This window comes from Phyllobates terribilis, unplaced genomic scaffold, assembly GCF_046119375.1.
Source record: "Phyllobates terribilis strain yellow unplaced genomic scaffold, ASM4611937v1 Scaffold_7__3_contigs__length_470593459, whole genome shotgun sequence".
NCBI lineage: Eukaryota > Metazoa > Chordata > Amphibia > Anura > Dendrobatidae > Phyllobates > Phyllobates terribilis.
This window is the reverse complement of record NW_027362767.1, coordinates 426,483,615-426,507,396: the sequence shown is the minus strand read 5'-3', so window position 1 is coordinate 426,507,396 and position 23,782 is coordinate 426,483,615. Positions and strand designations below refer to the sequence as shown.

General features: G+C 51.5%; 1 protein-coding gene across 1 annotated transcript in view; it reads left to right on the top strand.

The window, feature by feature from the left end:
• Positions 1 to 260: 260 nt before the first annotated feature.
• The window catches only part of LOC141155187 (class I histocompatibility antigen, Non-RT1.A alpha-1 chain-like), a 71,616-nt gene continuing 48,094 nt past the window's right edge, over positions 261 to 23,782 (top strand). Inside the window, exons 1-3 of the mRNA XM_073641907.1 lie at positions 261 to 417; positions 13,312 to 13,569; positions 15,073 to 15,348. Of these exons, the coding sequence (XP_073498008.1) occupies positions 336 to 417; positions 13,312 to 13,569; positions 15,073 to 15,348 (616 nt within the window). The 5' untranslated portion in view covers positions 261 to 335. The remainder of the gene's footprint in view (positions 418 to 13,311; positions 13,570 to 15,072; positions 15,349 to 23,782) is intronic.

The window sequence follows — 23,782 nt, the reverse complement described above, 5'->3', positions numbered from 1 at the left end:
GCTCCAAAAAAACGGTGTGCACATAAACATTGAATATCTGGAAGGCTTAGTCAGAAGCCAAAACTAAAAGAAGTCACAACTGATTCCAGTTTATTTCATCACTTTTCATTATTACCTTCCTTATTCTCAGCATATAATTAGTGAGTGGCACGTCTCGTAATTCCAGTTTATCTGATCTTCGGGGTAATTTTGATATTATTCTGACATGGGACTTTTTATATGTTGGCCGGGGACACACCTGAGAACTCCGCAGTAAATTGCTGTATAATAAGTTTGGCAAACATTTAGGCTGTGCCACCCTCTGTCAGTCCTGCACTCCCGGATCAGAGAAGAAGATGGAAGGAGCCTTCTCTACAATGAAGAGATGTGTGATACTTCTTCTGCTCCTCATGGGATCTGCTCATTGCACCTTTTCAGGTAATGTGATCTCTGTATGGGAGGTTTCATATATGAGAGTCTGAGTAACTGAGTTTTTTTAGGAGTTTTTGGACCAGAAACTGAGCAAAAATTACCCAAATCCTTCTAAAAAAATGCATCAAGTACTTGCAGTTTCTGCTCCAAAAACTCATAAAAAAACACCGTAAACACACATTAAGTCTTTGTGCAGACATTAAGTATTTGTATCAGATTTTTCTGCAGCAGAAACAAGAATGTTGGCAGGAAAACGCTGTGTAAAATTTTTGCAAAATCTTATTCACTTTGGAGATACTGTAAAACGCTGTGTTTTTTTTTCCTGTGGAAAAAAATGATGAAAAATCCAGGCAGCATGTGAACAATCTCCTATTGCAGATATTCTGCAGCTGAAAATCCACAGTGAATCCGCACTAAATTGTGCAGAATTTACTGCATAAAAATTGTGGTTTCGCTGCAGGTTTCATTCTTTGCATTCTGCTGTAAAAATGTACAATATGGACTATATCATTTTTACTATTCTAAATGCCAAATATACTTAGGTTATGTTCACATAGTGGATTTTTTATGTGGATTTTGAAGCGGCACTGATTCAAAATCCAAGTCAGAAAATCTCATGTGAACATAGCCATAGACTCTAATCTACTGTGGATGTCGGTATATGGAGAAATATGTAGAGGAAAGGGTGTCTTTGATTCTGCACTGTTCGAACAGTTTTCCCCTCTGCAAGCTTCAGCTCTAATTTTCAGTTGTCTCTGAGCTGGTGGATGGAGACTAGCGACTATGATGTCTCCATACACAGCACACACAGACATGTTCCGAAGTAACAGCAGCATGGATGATATTATTCCACAGTATTGAGCAGTGTAGCTGTGAATCCAGCTCTAGAGTGAAATAAATGTGCTAAAAGATAAAGTTCCATCTGCTTGTGTCAGTCTTTTCTCTCAAAGAGCTGAATGCTAATCATTATTCCACCCCTCTCTACAGACTGTAATGATAATTATGAACTGATATTTCAGTGAGCCGGTTTTCAATATTGCTTTGACCAAAACAGGTTTTAGCTGTCCTGCACTGTCAGAAGATAAACACTTACTAGAAAGCAGGAGCATGGAAGGCATGATATAACAGTACTGAGCAGTATAGCTGGGAATCCAACACTGGGATGCAATAAACACATACTAGAAATCTACAGCATGTAAGGCAATATGCCACAGTATTGAGCCGTGTGGCTGTGAAACCAGCACTGCCAAGAGATAAACACTTACTAGAAAGCAGCAGCAGGGAGGGCATAATATAGCAGTACTAAGCAATGTAGCTGTGAATGCATCACTGGTGGGAGATAAACACATACTAGAAAGCAGCACCTTACAGAAGTACTAGCCACTGTAGCTGTGAATCTAGCACTGAGATAAATACTCTTACTAGAAAGCTGCCACACTTTCTCTATGTGTATGCACCTACACCAGGCCGCATATTGCTTGTGCTGCTATGAGCAGACTGTGTGGCCTAAACCTGCTCCCCGTGGCTGTAGCGTCTCTGGACTTGTCTCTCTTTGAGCACGTCGGGGATGTCATTGGTCGGTGATTACACAGGAGCTGCCAGCAGCGGATCTTGATGATTTGCCCAAGTGCATTCAGCAGCAGAACCTTCCTCAGACGACCATTAATAACCTCAGTGACAGCAGCCAAGGCTGGATATGCTGGCATTTCTGCACGTGGCTCTTACTCCAGACCGAAGAAATCTAGAGGTTTGGAAAATTTTGTTCCCATTTTTTCATCATTTTCAGATCATTAATGCCTCCATCCTGCGATTTCCATCATTCCTCGACTTCTCCTTGTTGGTATTAAAAAATGTAGATTACACAGTATCTTCTGTTTGCTTGCAAAATTTTTGAAAAGTTTGGGACAATTTAATGGGATTGACCTACCAACAGCATTTATAATCTCTCCATGTATATAATAAGTGTATAATTGCTGGGACCACGACCAATCGTGAGAATAGGGGTTTGGTGTGCCCTATTAAAATATGGAGGTAGTCACACATTATAACTGACTCTCCATTCATTGGTTTTGTGAATTAGGAAGATAGCCAAGTGCTGTGGTCCGTCAATGACACCATACAGTATATACACACACTGACATGGGTGTGTCAGAAGTGACAGACAGTCGCCCTGCAGTTGGTTGCAGGAGATCTCTATGTTTGGCATTACAGACACCTTCTTAGAGGCTGTCTCTCTAGGACCCAGCGGCTACCTTCCTTTGGCTAATTAACACCCTGGCCTGGGTGTATAAATACCTGCTGTCTGCTAGAGGGAGGTGCCGGCGATACTCACATTATCCTTTGTGAAGGCTCAGAGCAAATGCATTTCTTCTTCTTGTCTGAAGCTATGAGGATGGATGTTCATCTCTCTGAAGTCGACTAAAGCTAAGCCATCTTCCCTTGTTTGTTCCCCCTTGTTGTCTTTAGTTGTCAGTGGAGATTGACTAGTGCTAATCCCCTCACTTCCCTAGCAAGGGCCTAACACCAGGGAAAGACAAGGCGAGGTTCGCATGTGGCGATTGGTGAAGATCCAATATCGGGACATTAGTTGAGACAGGGTTATATTAGATCAGCCTAGGAGGTCTCCACTTCCCTCTTTCCCTAGTGTCTGGGCTTTCCCACACCTTGGGTGAAATTATCGCCAGCCGAGCACATTTTGAAAAGGGAAAAAAAAAACCTGACACTTTGTTTTTTTGTGTGTGTTTTTTGGCCGTGTTTTTCTTTTCCTTTCTCCTTGGTATGGGTTCAGTTGCAGAGGTCGCAGAGCAGCTAAACAGTCTGTCTCTGGAGGTGAATTGTAGCACCCCGAGGGCTCGGCTGCTACAGGGGTATTGCACCTCAGACCAGAGGTGTGATATTCCACTCCCGGGTAAGGATGGAGTGTGGACCAGGACTTAGCTGCATGCACCACACACACCCCATTTCCGAGGGACAGCTCAACGGTGCTCCCACAGAAGTGCAGGCATGACAGCTTCTGTCCCTGGCTGGAGTGGGGCGGGGAAAGGAAAACCCAGTGGTGTAGGAGCAGATAGGGGTGGATCTTTGGGCATAGGTAGGAGCCCATTGGTTGCAAGTCACCTGGGCTCGGGTGTCAGAAGGAGGTATAAAAGGTGGGCACCATCTTAGATCAGAGTTCAGTTCAGTCCGGTTCAGTTCAGTGGAGACAGTCTGAGGAGAAGACAGGAAGCAGAGCCCCTGCATGGGCTCTGCTCTGCAGGCAGGCCTTGTCAGGAGGCTGGAGCCTGAGAGAGAGAGAGAGAAGAAGGAACAGAAAGGAAAGTAGGAAAGGAACTGGAAAAGAGGAGAAAGGAAGCAAGGAACACAGAGAAAGGCCCAGAGACACGAGGACAGAAGGAACCCCATATGCCCAGAGGAGATACAGGGTGAAGGGTTGGCAGAACAGGGTACCGGAACCCAAATTGGTGGAGGCAACAGATTCCTCAGCCAAAGACCGGAGGTTGTTACCACATCTTGGTGCGACCCCTCACTACATCCACCAGAAAGGCATACCGTATAGGGTCAGGGAAACCGGAGAGAGGTTTCGCCAACAGAAGGCCCGAGGAAGCTGGACAAAGGTGGGTCACTGGTGGGGACGGCCAGAGAAAGGAAAGAGAAGGGAGCTCTGAACCACACTCTGGAATTGCCTGGGAGTTGACCGAGTCCCTCACCTGGTGGACGCAGCATGACTCGGGCGGTCCTAACTGCGCACAAGTGACCTGATAAAGAACTGTGAGTAAAGCATTGAAAACTGCAACTGCACGTCTCTGTGGTTCCTCGCCGCACCAGCACCATCAGTACTGGGACACTCACACCATCACTCCCATCATCTCTCACATTAGCTGCCCTGAGGCAATACTTCTCCCGTGGGGAGTCATCCCATACTCAGCTGCGCAAACAACATCAGCCTCAGCGGTCGGCAGCGCAGCGGCGGTCCCCACTGACCGCAATCCACGGGTGGCGTAGTCGGACATTGTTAGTACTTAAGACTGCCACTGGTTTGACCGCCCTGGGCACGGACCGGGTCACCGCCACGGAGAACTACAACCCCCAGCGATCCGGCTCCGGGTATCCCCTTGCACAGCACAGGCCCAGGGGGCGCGTCAATTTTGGCGTAGTCGGCAGGATCATTACCAACCCGCCACAAGCCGGTATTGCGTGCCTGAAGAAAACTGCACATGTACCTTAAAAAGAAGTCTTCCGTCATTTCCAGAAGTTTCCCGCCGTCCGGAGCCGATTCCCGCCATCAGACGCCATCTTGGACCGTTTCCCGCCATCTTCATCCGTTTTCCCGCCCTGGCAGAGCGGACGCCATTATGTGCGCACCAAAGGACAGCAGGAAGCCACCTCCCATCGTGGGCCAGGTCCCAGAGTGGCGCCAAAGAAGGAGCCCGCCCCCACCAGCCATGAATGCAGCAGTGGAGATGTCCATCAGCGTGGGAGGGCTGCCCTTGAAACTGACTGTCACCAAGTTGCCCCAGGACCACCCCCAATGGGGGCGGGAAGTGAAGAAAACTGTGGGGCAGGGCGCGGTCTGGATCAGTCTGGACAGACCACACCCGGAAATGGAGGAAGCGTCCAGCAGTGCCAACACCTTGGTCCGGAGCCTGCTGCAGGCCGCACCGCCGGACAGCCTGGTGGAGATCCTGGCGCAGCTCCCCAGAGACCCGGAGCGTGAACAGGCTGCGCTGGAGGACTTGGACCGGAGGATGGTCCGGGCACAGCAGGATGCGCTGGCCGAGTGGAGAAGGGAGATGGCCCGGCAGGCTGGAACCCGCCAGCAGGAGGCGCCACCCGCAACCTGGAGCACGCCTGCCTCTGAGGATGGTGCAGGAGGGACGGAGACGACGCCGCGGAGGGAGCCGCGAGGATTGAGGCAGGTAATGGGGACGTCATCACCCCGAGCCCAGCAGCTGTAAGCCTGCCCCAGCCTCCCGTCGCAGAGCCCGAAGCCCTACTCACCACACCTGTTGCCGCGCCGCCACTGCTCCCAACTAGGCCTCAAGCGGCAGGAGCCGCGGTCACGCCCCGTTCCGCGCCACGCCCCTCGACCCCGGGCGCGGCAAAAGAGGAAGTACCACCGGCCTGGTCGCAAGGCCTGGTGAACCCGGGCGCCGCTGCCCCTCCAGCGCCCTCTTCCTCAACAGTGCCACCCCCAGACCCAACCGGAAATTCCCCGGCCTGGTCGCAAGGCCGAGTGCCCCTGGGCGCTGCTCCCCGACCGAGGCCCGTGGTGCCACCCCTGGGCGCAGACCTCTTTGCGCAACATACCAGCCCGGACGGGCTGCCCTTCGTGTGGCCACCGGAGTACGTCAACCCCCGTCTCCGGAGGGAACGACCTCTGTGTGAGCCTCTGATCCCGGCTCCGGAGCCCCCCAAAATCGCTCCGCTCCCGCTGGAGGACAATCAATTTGCATGGGATCCCACCGGTGAGAATCTCATGGGGTTCACCCAGGAGACCCGGGCGGAAGCAGCCCGGCGTGAGGAGAGCTGCCGTCAACAGCTGGAGGTATTTGAAAGGGAACGGCGGGAGAGGCGAATCCGAGAGGAACAGCTGCAGGCCCGGAGCGCGGAGCAGAAGCGCAGGGCCCGACAAGACCCCCGAGCCGCCCGCGGTCCCCGAGTCAACGGGACCGTAATAAAGTTCCAGCTGGAGCATGGCTGGGGCTTTATCCGAGACCATCGAACCCCCGGCGACGTCTTTGTCACCCGCAGGGACGTCGAGAGCCACCTGCCAGAGGGACACCGCGGACGCGATCTCTACCCGGGTGATGTGGTCACCTTCACCTGGCACAAGGGTGCCAAGGGACCGTACGCCCTCCACGTTCACCGGCTCACGGAAGAGGAACTACAGTACCGCCCAGAAACTGAGTACACCGAGGGTCCGGACGGACCAGAAGATTACCCGGAAGAGCGAGGAGGACACCGTTACCAGTGAACGGTAAAGTGGAACTGTATATAATTACCCGTCAGGGTACAAGAACTATTGCTGATTGAAGTGTGGTCCCCGTTGGGACTAGTATGGAACTGTTAAAGAACTGTTACCTGTGTGCCCCTAATCCCTAACCAGGCTGAGGACTGTGAGCAGCCATTCCCCTATCCCCACTGGCCGAGGACTGAGAGCGGCCATCCCTTGTATATAGTTGCGCTTCTTAAAGCGCCCCCTACTGGTTTTATACAAAAACTGCAACGCCTACCTCGGAATTAAATGGACTGTTGCACCTTTACCTGGTCGCAAGTTGCACAGTGGCCAGTGAAGAAGAGAATCTACTAAAATGTTTTACCAGAAAAAGTTTGATATGCTGAATAGTTTTATTTGCTGCTAGAAAATGTTATATGACAAAAGAGTTCCAGTAATATTAAAAGTGCAGTATAATGTCTAGTAAAGAGAAAGTGTTTCCCATAAAGGGAAGTTAAATAATGCCGGCCGGTTTCTAATGTGAAAAGTTTTGAAAAAGTATTGCATGTTTTTGAATTGTCTTTGCTCTTTTCCAGCCCGAGGACGTGCTGTGATTTACCAGGGGGGAATGTAGCACCCCGAGGGCTCGGCTGCTACAGGGGTATTGCACCTCAGACCAGAGGTGTGATATTCCACTCCCGGGTAAGGATGGAGTGTGGACCAGGACTCGTTTAGCTGCATGCACCACACACACCCCATTTCCGAGGGACAGCTCAACGGTGCTCCCACAGAAGTGCAGGCACGACAGCTTCTGTCCCTGGCTGGAGTGGGGCGGGGAAAGGAAAACCCAGTGGTGTAGGAGCAGATAGGGGTGGGTCTTTGGGCATAGGCAGGAGCCCATTGGTTGCAAGTCACCTGGGCTCGGGTGTCAGAAGGAGGTATAAAAGGTGGGCACCATCTTAGATCAGAGTTCAGTTCAGTCCGGTTCAGTTCAGTGGAGACAGTCTGAGGAGAAGATAGGAAGCAGAGCCCCTGCATGGGCTCTGCTCTGCAGGCAGGCCTTGTCAGGAGGCTGGAGCCTGAGAGAGAGAGAGAGAAGAAGGAACAGAAAGGAAAGTAGGAAAGGAACTGGAACAGAGGAGAAAGGAAGCAAGGAACACAGAGAAAGGCCCAGAGACACGAGGACAGAAGGAACCCCATATGCCCAGAGGAGATACAGGGTGAAGGGTTGGCAGAACAGGGTACCGGAACCCAAATTGGTGGAGGCAACAGATTCCTCAGCCAAAGACCGGAGGTTGTTACCACATCTTGGTGCGACCCCTCACTACATCCACCAGAAAGGCATACCGTATAGGGTCAGGGAAACCGGAGAGAGGTTTCGCCAACAGAAGGCCCGAGGAAGCTGGACAAAGGTGGGTCACTGGTGGGGACGGCCAGAGAAAGGAAAGAGAAGGGAGCTCTGAACCACACTCCGGAATTGCCTGGGAGTTGACCGAGTCCCTCACCTGGTGGACGCAGCATGACTCGGGCGGTCCTAACTGCGCACAAGTGACCTGATAAAGAACTGTGAGTAAAGCATTGAAAACTTCAACTGCAAGTCTCTGTGGTTCCTCGCCGCACCAGCACCATCAGTACTGGGACACTCACACCATCACTCCCATCATCTCTCACATTAGCTGCCCTGAGGCAATACTTCTCCCGTGGGGAGTCATCCCATACTCAGCTGCGCAAACAACATCAGCCTCAGCGGTCGGCAGCGCAGCGGCGGTCCCCACTGACCGCAATCCACGGGTGGCGTAGTCAGACATTGTTAGTACTTAAGACTGCCACTGGTTTGACCGCCCTGGGCACAGACCGGGTCACCGCCATGGAGAACTACAACCCCCAGCGATCCGGCTCCGGGTATCCCCTTGCACAGCACAGGCCCAGGGGGCGCGTCAGAATGACTTCCGCTGTGAGGTTCAGCAGCAGCATCAGCGGTTACAGGTTGGCAAAGTGGGGGTCTCTGCAGGTAGGCCTGTCCAGCCTGAACCCAAAGTTGCCTTCCTGGACAGGTTTTCAGGAGGTAGGGACAAGTATTTTGTATTTAAGGTGGCCTGCAAACTGTATTTCAAACTTCGTCCCTACTCCTCCGAAAATGAGGAGCAACAAGTTGGAATTGTGATCTCTCTACTGCAGGACGATCCTCAATCCTGGGTGTTTTCGTTACCGCAGGATTCGGTTTGTCTCCAGTATATAGAGGGATTTTTCGGGGCTCTGGCCTTCATCTATGATGACCCTGACCGAGTCTCCTTGGCTGAGTCTAGACTACGTCGCCTTCAGCAGGGGAATCGGTCAGTGGAGACGTACAGTTCGGAATTCCGTAGATGAGCGACGGATTCCAAATGGAATGACTCCGCTCTTAGAAGTCAATTTTGTGAGGGCCTTACTCAAAGGTTGAAAGATGCCTTGGCAGTATATGAAACCCCTCAGTCCTTGGAGGCTGCCATGTCTTTGGCCGTACGTCTTAATAGACACCTTCTGGATAGACGGGTGAGACCACCTTCTCTGGGGCCTTCTTGTCAGGGTTGTGTACCGCTGCCGGGGGAGCAGTCTGGGGGTGAACCAGTACTGGGGGAGGTGGAGGAACCCATGCAGTTAGGGGGTGTCTCTGCATCATACATTTCCCTAATATTCGCAAGAAAAAAGGCGTATGTTTTTTTGTGGGGAAAAAGGGACATTTTGATGAGACCTGTCCTTCAATTCCTAAACAAAAGGAGACTCGATTAACTCTTGATAGTCTGGAGTTGGATAAACAAGGGGTGCATTTGGGGCCAAACTGCAGTTCCCGCTTTGTCCTGACAGCAGAGGTGGTGCTAGAGAGCAAAGCTGAGAAAATTTCTTTGTTTGTCGACAGTGGAACCGGAGTCAGCATGGTTGATGATGAGTTTGTGAAAACTCATGGTTTTGCTTGCTGTACTATAGCTAAACCTATTTCCATCTTCGCCATCGACTCGGCGCCACTTGCACAGAAAGCACTTGCTCAGATTGTTGATGATATTCTAATTTAGTGAAATGCACCTGTATATATCTATATATATAATTGTCTTATCCCGTCTCTCTGTCTGTCCAGGAAATCCCGCGTCGCTCATTGGTCTGGCAGCGGCCAATCAGCGCCGCGGGATTTCTGAAAAAAGATGGCGGCCGTTAGCGGCTCATCTGCCGGACGGAGGTCAGCGGTGATGCAGCGGGGAGATGAGCGGCGCTAGCAGCACAACTATCCCGACCGGCGCCGCTGACCTCCATGCGGCTAACGGAAGATCAGCGGCTTGGCCCGCTGATCTCCTGACAGTAAGTGTGAACGGAGGACCGGGGAGCGGCGCCGCCGGTTGGGATGCTTCTGCTGCGAGTAGCCGCTCATCTCCCGGCTTCTCGCAGCAGAAGGAGCCGCACAGGCAGCGCCGCTCCCCGGTCCTCGCTAATACGGAGCCGCACAAGCAGCGCCGCTCCCGGGCCCACACTAATACGACGCTGATTGGTCGCGGTGGCCGACCACGACCAATCAGCGAGATGGGCGGCAAATTTAAACGCCGCTCTGCTGATTGGTCGCGGTGGCCGACCGCGACCAATCAGCGAGATGGGCGGCAAATTTAAACGCCGCTCTGCTGATTGGTCGCGGTGGCCGGCCGACCGCGACCAATCAGCGAGATGGGCGGGAAATTCAAACACCGCTCTGCTGATTAATCGCGGTGGCCACCGCGACCAATGAGCGAGATGGGCGGCAAATTTAAACGCCGCTCTGCTGATTAATCGCGGCCGGCCACCGCGACCAATCAGCGAGATGGGCAGCAAATTTAAACGCCGCTCTGCTGATTGGTCGCGGCTGGCCACCGCGACCAATCAGCGATATCGGCGGAAAATTTAAACGCCGCTCTGCTGATTGGTCGCGGTCGCCGGCTGCGACCAATCAGCGATATAGGCTGCAAATTTAAACGCCGCTCTGCTGATTGGTCGCGGTCGGCCACCGCGACCAATCAGCGAGATGGGCGGCAAATTTAAACGCCGCTCTGCTCATTGGTCGCGGTGGCTGGCCGCGACCAATCAGCGAGATTGGCGCTAAATTTAAACACCGCTGTGCTGATTGGTCGCGGCCGCCGGCGACCGCTACCAATCATCGAGATGGGCGCCAAATTTAAACACAGCTCTGCTGATTGGTCGCGGACGCCAGACGCGACCAATCAGCGAGATTGGCGCCAAATTTAAACAACGCTCTGCTAATTGGTCGCGGCTGCTAGCCGCGGCCAATTGAGATTGGCGCCAAATTTAAACAATTCTCTGCTGATTGGTCGCGGACGGCAGACGCGACCAATCAGCAGTATTGGCGCCAAATTTAAACACCGCTCTGCTGATTGGTCGCGGTTACTGGTCACGAATAACCAGCATTATTGGCGACAAATTTAAACACCGCTCTGCTGATTAGTCGTGGCCGTGACCAATCACCATTATTGGCGCCAAATTTAAATAACGCTCTGCTGATTGGTCGCGACCGCCGGCCGCGACCAATCAGCATTATTGGCGCCAAATTTAAACCCCGCTCTGCTGATTAGTCGCGACCGCCGGCCGTGACCAATCTGCGATATAGGCGCCAAATTTTAACACCGCTTTGCTAATTGGTCGCGGTTGCCGGCCTCGACCAATCAGCGATTTTGGCGCCAAATTTAAATACCGCTCTGCTGATTGCGCCCAGTCGGCCGCATACCTATTCCAGAATACCCGATGCGTTAGAATCGGGCCACCATCTAGTATCTAATATATATAATCGTCTTATCCAGTCTGTCTGTCTGTCCAGGAAATCCTGCGTCGCTGATTGGTCCGGCCGCGGCCAATCAGCGACGCGGGATTTCAGAACAAGATGGCGGCCGTTAGCGGCTCATCTGCCGCACGAAGGTCAGCGGCGATGCAGCCGGGAGATGACCAGCTCCAGCCGGTCATCTCCCGGCTGCTCGCAGCATAAGTACCCCGACCGGAGGCGCCGCTGACCTCCATGCGGCTACCGTCAGGAGATCAGCGGCTGGGGCCGCTGATCTCTCGACGGCAAGTGTGAAGGGAGGACCGGAAAGTCACTAATACGGTTCACTGATCGGTCGTGGCCACCGGTCGTGACCAATCAGCGAGATTGGCACCAAATTTAAACACCGCTATGCCGATTGGTCACGGCCGGGCGGCCGCAACCAATCGGTGACTGGCACAGCCCGGCCACGAATTGGCGCCGGATTTGAAACATGCAGGCCACTGTCGGAAGATCAGCGGCGGCGCAGCCGGGAGATCAGCGGTGCTAGCCGGTCATCTCCCGGTCGCTCGCAGTCGAAGTACCCCGACCGGCGGCCTCGCTCCCCGGTCCTCCCTTCACACTTGCCGTCGGGAGATCAGCGGCCCTAGCTGCTGATCTCCCAACGGTAGCCGCATGGAGATCAGCGATGATGCAGCCGGGAGATGACCGGCGCTAGCTGTACATCTCCCGGCTGCTGGCAGCGGAAGTACCCGCACAGCCAGCACCGCTCCCCGGTCCTCACTAACACGGTTCGCTGATTGGTCACAGTCGCCGGCCGCGACCATTCAGCGATATTGGCGCCAAATTTAAACACTGCTCTGCTAATTGGTCACGGCTGCCCGCCGTGACCAATCAGCGATTTTGGTGCCAAATTTAAACACGGTCACCGGCCAATTGCCGCCGGATTTAAAATAAGTACGCCACCCGAAGCGTTAGAATCGGGCCACCATCTAGTATATATATATATATATATATATATATATATATATATATATATATATATATATATATATATATATATATATTATAGTCAGTGTTAACACCCTTGAAATTGTTCTAGAAACAGAAAATGAAGTATTTCTCCCAGAATATTATTGCAATTACACTGGTTTTGTTATACACATGTTTATTTCCTTTAAGTGTAATGAAACAACACAAATAAACTGAGAAAAAAGGCCAACTGGACATATTTTCACACAAAACCCCCAAAATGGGCCACACAAAATTGTTGTCCCCCTCAACTCAATATTTGGTTGCACGCCCTTTGGAATAAATAACTGCAATCAATCGCTTCCTATAACCATCAACAAGCTTCTTACACATCTTAACTGGAATTTTGAACCACTCTTCTTTTGCAAACTGCTCCAGGTCTCTCATATTTGAAGGCATCTTCTCCCAACAGCAATTAAGATTTCGCCAAATGTGTTCAATGGGATTTAGATCCGGACTCATTGCTGCCACTTCAGAACTCTCCGGTGCTTTGTTTCCATCCATTTCTGGGGAATTTTTGAAGTATGTTTGGGGTCATTGTCCTGCTGGAAGACCCATGACCTAGGACATAAGCTTTCTGACCTGGGCACTACATTGCGATCCAAAATCCTTTGGTAATCTTCAGACTTCATAATGCCTTGCACACAGTCAAGGCATCCAGTGCCAGAGGCAGCAAAGCAACCCCAAAACATCTATGAACCTCCAACATATTTGACTGTAGGTGCTGTGTTCTTTTCTTAGTAGACCTCATTCCGTTTTCAGTAAACAGTAGCTCTACCTAAAGCTCTATCTTGGTCTCATCTGTCCACCAGACGCTTTAAAGGATTTTGACTTACTCATGTACATTTTGGCAAACTGCAGACTAGGTTTTTAACATCAGCAGTGGGGTCCTCCTGGGTCTCCTGCCATAGCGTTTCATTTAATTCAAATGTATGGACGGATACTCCATGCTGACACTGATGCACCCTTACCCTGCAGGACAGCTTGAATTTCTTTGGAACTTGATCGGGGCTGCTAATCCACCATCCGGGCCAGCCTGTGTTGCAACCTTTCAGCAATTTTTCTCTGCCTTCCAATCCAAGTTGTAAACTTCTTGATATATATATACACACTGATTAGCAATCTGACGTATAACTATAACCTCTCTGTGTTCTCTCCTGTACAGGCAACCATTCTCATTATTTCTACACGACTCTGACCTACAATTCATCATTCGATTCTTCCTTTTACTTTTCAATGAGGATGATTGATGACGTCCCTCTCTTCTGGTATGACAGCGACAATGGAGTGGTAGAGCGCCGAGTTCCCTGGTTTAAGGGGCCTAATACAACTCTATGGGGTGCCAGTAAAAATGAATTGAGATTTCATGGAGTTATGCAAAACATATTAAATAACACCTTGAATTATATAAATAACACAGAGGGTAAGTAACATTAACATTCATATTTGAAAGTCAAATGTTGCAAAATATGTACAACCCCCATTCTCAAAAAGTTGGGACGCTCTCTAAAATGTAACTAAAACCAGACTGCAATTGTTTGGAAATCTCATATCATCATATTTTATTCTCTACAGAACATAGAACAGATTAGAATTAGACGTTGATTGTTGGATATTTTTACATTTCATTAAAAAAAAATTAACATGTTTATAAATTGATGGCAGTGACACATCTCAAAAAAGTTGGGACAAAGTTAATGAAAGTTTGGAAAACTAGGTGGTGCTAATGAAAAACAGCTGTAGGGTTAATTTTGACATGACTATGTATAATAAGAACATGTTAGAGAGGCAGAGTCTCCCAGAAGCAAATATGGTCGGAGATTCACTAATCTGTGAATAACTGCATCTAAAAATTGTGCAAAAATTTTCAAAAAATGTTCCTCAACGTAAAATTGCAGAGACTTTGAATATTCTCTATTTACAGAACATAATATTATCAAAAAATTCAGACATTATGGAGAAATGCATTTGTACAAGGTAAAAGCCAGAGGTCAGTATTGGATGCTCGTGATCTATGAGCCATCGGGCGGCACTGCAGATGCCGAGTTTCTTAGAAGCAAATTGTAAAAGGAAATGGTGCAAACCACTGAGCCACCATGATGTCCTACTTAAAGGTTTATATTTGTTGCATTACTTACAATTTCAATATAATTTAGACACTTGGGAGAATTGTTCTCAGGCAGTGTTCGCTCTAGCAAAGTGAGCGTGGTCAATCAAGATACCGGGAGAGGTCCTGTGATGCTAACTCAAGGTTTGGAAAGGTGCACTGAGCGCTGGGCAACGTCAAGTGTCCACTGAGCGTCCTAATTTGCATATTGATTAAACATTGATTTCATATTGATTTCTGACATATTGACATATTGATTTCTGTCCAATCAAGGGAGCGATTAAATGTGCTGTATATTATTATTTTATTACTTAAGTGCTAAAGTTCCCCCAAATAAAATAAAAACAGCACTCAGTGCACAGCCTCATGACTGAAAGTCAGTGGCTCCTGGGAGGAAATAAGTTTATTTTCTCCCAGTAGCCGCACTTTCAGAGTAGGTGCCGGGCAGCATTGTAACACTATTTACCTGTAGATTAACCCAATATCTACAGGTACTTAGCGTTTTCCTGGGTGACAGGTTCCCTTTAAAGACAACCCAGAGATTATGTAAAAAGAAAGAGGGTTGTCCAAGATGTCTAACAACTTTAAAACAGCCGTCACTTCTTTTACTTCCCTATTTGAGGAAATTGTAGGAAAACGAGGGGAACGCTGAGCTCGGGGTGGGTGGTTTGAAGAGTGGAACCAGTTTTTCAATATTTAGAGGTCGGAGAATATAGCAGAAGGCTCAGCCATGTTACTGGATTAATGCCCAGTGTATTTCTTTCCTGTCCTCTACCGGTTGAACTAAGGACATGTATTTTTCGTGTTCTCATTTTTAAGGATATCACGTTCTTCAGAATTTAGACGGATGTTCGATCAATGCTGATGGCACCACTGGTTACATAAAGGAATATCAATATAATGGACGACCTCTTATTTATTTTGACTGGGAGATCAGAAAATGGAAAGCAGAACTGCCCGAGTACGAAGGCTTCGCAGAAGATGTATTTGGAAATGAAACTATGACGGAGGAAGAAAAGAATGAATTATTGAATGAGTGCGTCCCGCACATTGAAGAACTGCTGTCATTGGGAGAATGCACATTTGATAGGAGAGGTACGTCATAGAATGTGATGAGGTCTGGAAGTTACAACTTTTTATTACTTGTAATATATAGCACTTCTTGTGATTGTGGCGAAAAATCTGTTGGAGCAGAATTGTCCCATTACCATTACCACCTTTTCAAATTAACCCGGTTGGGTAATGGTCCAGTGTCCGGCTTCTGAAATCCCCAGTAAACGGCTAATATCCCCGAGGGACATTGTACCCAGTCACTTATTATGGGAAATTATTTAAAAAAGCAATGCAAATTCGGCAGCACCATCTATCAGGTTTATTAGAAACAAAGAGAAGATGAGAGATGTAAGAGAATAGAGAAAATAAGCGAGACACAACCTACAAATCCAAATTATTCAATCCCCAGACTCAAATCTCATGTCTGTTTGTATGTCGCAATAAAATCTATCCTTCCCGGTGATCGAATGATCAAACAGTAAGTCCAAAAATACAATCAAAATTATTCCCCAACCACTGCAATTTCGGTTTATTAGCAAAATTTACAAACTTTCTGCTGTTTGAAACTGGTAACTAGCGCAACATGATGAAAAATGGGCTATGCCTCCTCAGGAACGCAGCCAGAAGCTGCAGTCTGGCTCCGCATCATATCTGCAATAGGTAATAACAGCAAAAGAGGGGCAGCAAGTCACAACAGCTAGAGAGGTAGAACGTCATAACATCCAGAGGGGCAGCAAGTCACAATAGTCAGAGGGGCAGCAGGCCAGAACAGCCAAAGAGGCAGCAGGTCAGAACAGCCAGAGGGGCAGCAGGTCATAACAGCAGAGGGGCAGCTGATCATGAAAGCCTGACGGGCAGCCGGTCTTAAAAGCCAGAGGGGCAGCAGGTCACAACAGCCAGAGAGGCAGCAAGTCACAACAGTCAGAGGGGTAGAAGGTCATAACAGCCAGAGGGGCTTTACTGAGTACTAAAGACTTTGGCATGAAAGGGTGAATAAATCTTAGACTGCAGGAGTCAGTAAAAGTGATATTTTGGCCCCAAATCATCTTTTTCATTTTATTAAGTCACTTTTCTTTTTTGCTTTATACTATTCGTTGGGTTTTTGCACAAAGTAGAAGATTATATTTATTTTTGTTTCTGACATCTTTGCGATTTTTAAGCACAAAGGGGTGCAAATTTTACAAAATGTCACAAAAAATGAGCAAAAATTTCTGGGTAAATAAAATCACTCCAGGGGAAACTGGAGAACATTAGCACAAAAATTATCAATGCAAGTTGCAGCTGATTGTGACTTGTATTTGCCTTGTCTGCAACTTAGCTGTTTTTCTCTATACCAAAATGGTTGCTATACAATAGCCACGTTGCAGACAAGTTGCACAAATGTTTTTTGTTGCGCGAGAATTGCTAAATCTCCAGAAAATCCTGTAATATCTAAGAGAGAAAAGGCGAAACCTCTGGGTGCCCAAAGCAAAGCAGAACTCTACCTGGTCCTAGAAACTCAGCAGGGCAGACGTTCACATAAATGTGCTCTTCCTCTTCCATCTCCAGGTCTTAGTGCAAACTTCTCATTGCCTTCCATTGCTTGAGCCTTGACACAAAAACAGTGTAAAAACAGTAATATTTCAGGATATCCAAACAGTTAATAATGGAAAAATGACGAACAAAAATTTAAGGGTGAAGCCAACTGGAGAAACCTCAGCAGTGATTTGCAGGCAATCAGTTAATTCTGCAGAGGATAAATCAGCTGTTTCATCACAATTGAAAGGTTTGGTTTCTTCTGCTGCACCACAGACATGATATAGCGCCTCTGCTTGTCTTCACCCTTATAATAGGTCTGTGATGAACCTGTAGCCGCCATCTTGGTAATGATAAATCATATCCAGGGATGGCCACACTTCAGCAGCCCCCACCCTTGGGACCTTCTGTTAAAACGTCAACTAGATAGTTTCCCCCCATCCAGGCTCCTGTAAGATAAGAAGCCTACTTAACACTTGAATGCTAGGAGCTTCAAAGACTTCGAGAGGAAACACAGCCAGCAGGGGGGGGTGCTTCGTCTATCTGTACCTGACCATTTGTCCCATAGGACTAGTTTCTTTGTCTGTCACAAGCATGGAGGCATAAGATATAGAAACATGAATAGTACACGCATGTTGCGTGGGATGGGCCAATAAAAAAATATCACGGCGTCCCGGAGCCATTGCGCACACAAGCCTCCGCGGTAGACGTTTGTACGTGCTCTGGAAGCCAAGATATAGCGCGGAGCCATTCCTGAGGACCGTATGGTATCATAATTGATATCAAAAGGTCGGTTACGGCGGCCCGAATCCATGGGAACCCCTGGGGGTATCATGAGACCATCCCAGAAGAAGTTATTGGGTTCCATAGAATTTGGGCTTCTGATCGAAGTTAGACCTGAGGGTGGAGACTGAGCCAGCTGACCTCACCAGCAGTGGGCGGGACGGGGCAGGTAAGATAGCAGGACAGACAAGAGACAAGTCAGTTTTTGACCCAAGAGTGGTGTGCTGAACATCTGAGCACCAGCTGAGGCCACCAAGGGGAGGAGCAATTTGACCATGCGGTGGTAGGCCTCAGCCTGTAACAAAGAACCGTGCCTGCGACCGCAGAATCCTCTCCCTGCGTCACAAGAAAATCAAGAAACCGGTAACTGATATGCTGTGGTGATTCTGTGTGTTGTATTCCATTGTTGTATAGTTTAGCCTGACCTTATACCTGTGTATATTTAGTTGTATATCGTGTATCTAGTGTATTATTATAATCAATTACCTCAAGTAATTGTGGGCCTGCCTTTTATTCTGCATAACGAACGCACGTCCGTGTGAGCTCGGCTCAAGCCAAAAACGCTACCCAGGGTTGGTTCCTGACCCGATATAGGCCCATTCACGGACTGGGCGTATATCTAAAATAGGGACTGGTGGCAGTATACCAACTGGGGATTGGGGAAGGCTGGTAGTGACGGTCGGAGGTTCAGATATATATATTCCTGGCGCGGCCAAGGAAGATATATATACCGCCCTCACTACAGAGGGCCCCGATACCCAGTAGGTTACAGGACAGTCTCCCTGGCGACCGCTTATCCTAGGTGCAGTTCCTTGACTGACCTGAGGCTAAGAGGGCGCTAGCGAGTTGTGCGGTGTAGTGACGTTACGGTTTAGTGACGTTGAAGGGATAACACACTACCGTGTTCCCTGCGCTGGTTGCAGCTTCCTGGCACTACTTTCTCTAGGTGCAGTACCTTGACTGACCTGAGAGGTAAGGGGGCGCCAGAGAGCTGCACCCACCGGCCGGCTTTCATCACATTGGTGGCAGAGCGGTGGGATTGCAGAATAATAGTGTTGTGGGACCCCTACTCCCAGGCACTAAAGACTGCCAGTGGTAACTTCCACTGCTGGAGTCTTAAGGTCAGCCCAACGTTAGACGGTCAGGCTAAAAGTATAACAAGGTGTGTGCAAACTCAGGGTTGCAGCGGTGTCGGTTACCAAGATGGCAGACGGCACCAGGAGCAAGACCCTGCAGGAGGCTAATGCTACGGTCCGTGTGGCAGGAGGGGAGGACATTGTTACTCATGGCGAGGAGGAGTCCAGCCCGGGCACCTCAGGGAGCCAGTCCCCAGTATACGGTCCCGCAGTGGGCTGCCCACCACCTACCCAGCCCAGCCTGTCCAGATCACAAGCCCTTTTACAAGCGGCTATGGCAAGTCTCCAGTCTCATGGCGATGCCGTCTACAAAACCCTCCTGGCAGCATCAGAGAAGGCAGCGGAGGAGGAGCGCGAAGCTGCAGAGCGCCGGGAGGCTGCGGAGCGTGAAGCTGCAGAGCGCCGGGAGGCTGCGGAGCGTGCAGAGCGAGCTGCGGAGCGCCAGCACCAACTGGACCTGGCCCAGCGGGGGCTTCCGCTAGAGCAACCAACCCATCAGGAGACCAAGTCGTCCAAAGTCCGAGCTGAGGACTTCCCTCTACTGGAGAAGGATGGGGACCTGGACTCCTTTCTGGTGGCATTTGAACGGACCTGTCTTCAGCACCATCTGGCCCGGGATCAGTGGGCCAGATACCTGACCCCCCGTTTGAGGGGTAAGTCCCTGGATGCCTTGGGGGACTTACCTGCCGGGGAGGTACAGAACTACGACTGCATCAAGCGGGCCCTGATCCGGCAGTACAACCTCACTCCCGAGTCGTACCGCCAGAAGTTCCGGAGCCTGCTGCGTGGCCCCAAGGACACCTGGACCGATCATATGCGGGCGCTGTTGAGAGCCGCAGAGCACTGGACCTCGGGTCTAGCGCTTACTACCCGCCAGGAGGTCCAGGAACTGTTCGTCACGGAGCAGTTTTTGTGGAACTGCCCAGAGGACCTCCGACAGTTCCTCCGTGACCGAAAACCAACAGGGGCTTCTGCTACAGCCGCCCTGGCAGACGAGTATGCCAATAACAGGGCGCCTGAGCTGAAGAAGTCTGCCAGCAGCACCTGGAGAGGGGGTAAGCCCAGTCATGCCCCTGTTTCCCCGGCCCCTAGAACACAAGGGGTGTATCCCCCTGTTGCCCTCTCCAGGCAAGGACCAGACGTAAGACGTTGTCATCTATGCAACAAACCAGGACACTTTAGGGCTGAGTGTCCCCAGCGCCAAAAGACCCCATCCCAGTCCCAGAGAGCGCCCAATGTTTTGTGTGTGGGAGGGGGTGGTGGTAGGTCCCTGGACAACATCCAACCCGTCACCATAGGCCGTTCTGCGGTCATGGGACTGCGGGACACGGGCGCTGAACGAACACTGGTACGGCCTGAGGTGGTGTCCCCCCAGGACTTGGTACCAGGAAAGACTCTTTCCGTCTCCGGGGTTGGAGGCGTGGAGCCGGCACTTCCCGTTGCCATGGTGTATTTGGACTGGGGTGCCGGAAGGGGGATGCGGGAGGTGGGAGTAACGCCAAATATTCCCGCAAATGTTTTATTAGGGACCGACTTGGGGCGTCTAGTATCGCAGTATGTACCCTCTGAACCCCCAAGTTCGGCCCCCCAAGAGTGTATTGATTTGTCTGCTGCTAATGCCAACCATGTTGTATGTAGTGTGTGTCCTGCTGAGGAGGAGGGAGTGAAACCTGAGGGTAACACCTGCACAGACACAACACAAACAGGGTTAGTGAAAGCAGGTGGGGAGTGTGGGGATGCCCGCAGAGGTGCTCAGCCGGCGTGCCGTGACCTCTTGTCCTCCGGTGAGGGAGGGGGCGGGCAGGATTCTGTAGAGGGAAGCTCAGGGATGGAGAGGGGGGCAGCTACCGGCAGTGTAGGGCTCCCAGGGGTATCCAGGCTGCTGAGTATAGGCCCACTGCAGGGGGAGGAACAGGCCATGGGAGGTGGGGGTGTCCCAAGAGAGGAGCCGCCAGGTAAGACCCCAGGGCAGGAGTTCCCCACATCCGAGATGTCCAAAGGCCTAGGAAGCCTGCCTGATCGGGCGGCTTGGTCAGAAACAGAGGGGAAGCAGGCACTACCCACGGTCACAGCGGTCATAGCCGCTGTCACCAGGAGTGGGAGCGCCGGAGCCCAAGGAGCCTTGCAGAGGTCCGACGGCTTCCCCACTTCTGACCAAGTGTCTGCCGGGTCAGACAGCGGCCAGGTGACATGCCCGGAGGGGCTGACGGAGGATGTGGCAGTTTCGTCGATTCTGGCCACATCAAGTCAGGAATTTCAGGCTGCGTTGGAAGCAGACGACAGCCTGAAAGCTCTCAAGGAACAGGCGGCACAGCCTCCCATGGAGTCAGACTGCGAGCGGGTGGTCTGGGACCAGGGACGGCTGTACCGGGTAACGGTCCAGCAGGGTTCACCGGAGGCGTGGCCCAGGGACCGACAGTTAGTGGTACCCTATCCGTTCAGGGCAGAATTGTTGCGGATCGCACACGAGATTCCGATGGCCGGACACCTAGGGATCGCTAAAACCAAGGCCAGGATAGCTCAGCATTTCTACTGGCCTGGGATGGGAGCCGCGGTGGGTGCCTACTGCCGTTCGTGTGACACCTGTCAGAGGGTGGGGAAGGCGGGGCCGCGCCCCAAAGCCCCACTGGTAACTCTGCCAATCATCGAAGAGCCTTTCTCGAGGGTTGCTGTGGATCTTATTGGACCTCTGTCCACTCCCAGCCACTCCGGGAAATGCTTCATACTCACGGTAGTGGACTATGCCACCCGGTACCCGGAAGCGGTAGCTTTGTCGTCCATTCGGGCCGACAAGGTGGCTACCGCCTTACTGGAGATCTTCTCCAGAGTGGGTTTCCCCCAAGAAATGCTCACCGACCGAGGGACCCAGTTCATGTCGCGGCTGATGGAGTCCCTCTGTAAGCAAATGCAGGTGCAACATCTGGTGGCCAGCCCGTATCACCCACAGACTAATGGCCTGTGTGAGCGGTTCAATGGCACCTTAAAGCAGATGCTTAAGATGTTGGTCGACTCCCACGGGAGAGACTGGGAGCGTTACCTCCCACACCTCCTATTTGCTTACCGGGAGGTTCCGCAGGCCTCAACGGGGTTCTCCCCCTTTGAGCTCCTGTACGGGCGACGGGTACGGGGCCCCCTGGCTCTGGTGAAGGAAGCATGGGAAGGGGATTTGGCCACCCCCGAGGTGTCGGTCATCGAGTATGTCGTGCGCCACCGGGACAGGATGATGGCCTTGGCAAAGCTGGTGCAGGACAATATGGCCCAGGCCCAGGCCGACCAGAAGCGGTGGTACGACCAGAATGCTTGTGAGAGGACCTACCAGGTGGGTCAAAAGGTGTGGGTACTGGTCCCCGTACCACAGAACAAGCTTCAGGCAGCCTGGGAAGGTCCCTACTTCGTGCACCAGAAACTCAATGCCGTCACCTATCTGGTCACCCTGGATCACGCCCGTGGAAGGAGGAAGGCCTTCCACGTGAACATGATGAAGGCTCATCATGAGCGGGAAGCGACTGCCCACCCAGTGTGCAACCTTCCCGAGGAAGGAGAGGTAGAAACCCTCCTGGATCTGCTCACCCAAGCCAAGGCGGGTGGGTCCATCGAGGATGTGGGGGTTGGCCACCAGCTCACGGAGGACCAACGGTCCCAGCTGGGGACCACCCTGCACCCCTTCCGGGGGCTGTTCAGCAGCCTGCCCGGAAGGACTGAGATGGCTGTCCACGACGTGGACACTGGCGATCACCCGCCGATCCGGCGTTCAGCATATCGGGTCTCTTTCGAGGTGCAGGGAAACATGCGCCAAGAGATAGACGAGATGCTGAAGCTGGGGGTGATCCAGGCATCCAGCAGCGCGTGGGCCTCGCCTGTAGTCCTCGTACCAAAGAAGGACCGAACTACACGGTTCTGCGTGGACTACCGGGGGCTCAACGCTGTAACGGCCACCGATGCGTTCCCCATACCACGCATCGATGACCTGCTCGATCGGATGGCCGGGGCTAAGTACCTGACCATCATGGATCTGAGCCGGGGGTACTGGCAGATTCCTCTGACCCCCGCGGCAAGGGAACGCTCTGCCTTTATCACCCCTTTTAGACTGTACGAGTCCACAGTGATGCCATTCGGCATGAAGAATGCCCCTGCCACTTTTCAGCGGATGGTCAATACGCTGCTTGAGGGACTTGAAGGGTACGCGGCTGCGTACTTGGACGATATTGCAGTCTTCAGTCCCACTTGGGAGGATCACCTAGAGCACCTGCGGCAGGTGCTCGGTCGGATCCACCGGGCAGGCTTGACCATCAAGCCGGAAAAGTGCCAGCTGGGCATGAGTGAGGTCCTCTACCTGGGTCACCGGGTAGGCGGGGGGGTTCTGAAGCCAGAACCGGGGAAAGTGGATGCCATCGCATCCTGGCCCACTCCTAGGACCAAAAAGCAGGTGATGTCCTTCTTGGGGACCGCCGGGTACTATAGGAGGTTCGTCCCACACTATAGCACCCTGGCCAAGCCCCTGACGGACCTCACCAAGAAGAAGCTGCCCGTCGCAGTCGACTGGACAGTCGCCTGCGAGACAGCTTTCGGGGCACTCAAGGCCGCCCTAAGTAGCTCCCCTGTACTGCAAGCTGCCGACTTCGACCGGCCGTTTGTGGTACAGACCGACGCCAGTGACTTTGGCCTCGGTGCTGTGCTAAGTCAGGTCAACACGACAGGCCAGGAACATCCTGTCTTGTACCTGAGCAGGAAGCTACTGCCCCGGGAGGTGGCTTACTCCACGGTGGAAAAAGAATGCCTGGCAATTGTATGGGCCCTGCAGCGTCTGCAGCCCTACTTGTACGGGAGCCATTTCACCGTGGAGACGGACCACAACCCCCTCAGCTGGTTACACACGGTCTCTGGGTCGAATGGCAGGTTGCTACGCTGGAGCCTCGCTCTCCAGCAGTACCACTTCTCCATTCGCCACAGAAGAGGCCGTGACCACGGTAACGCTGACGGGTTATCCCGGCAAGGGGAGGGTGCAGAAGGACGCACGGGGGAACACAGGAATGTGCTACCCC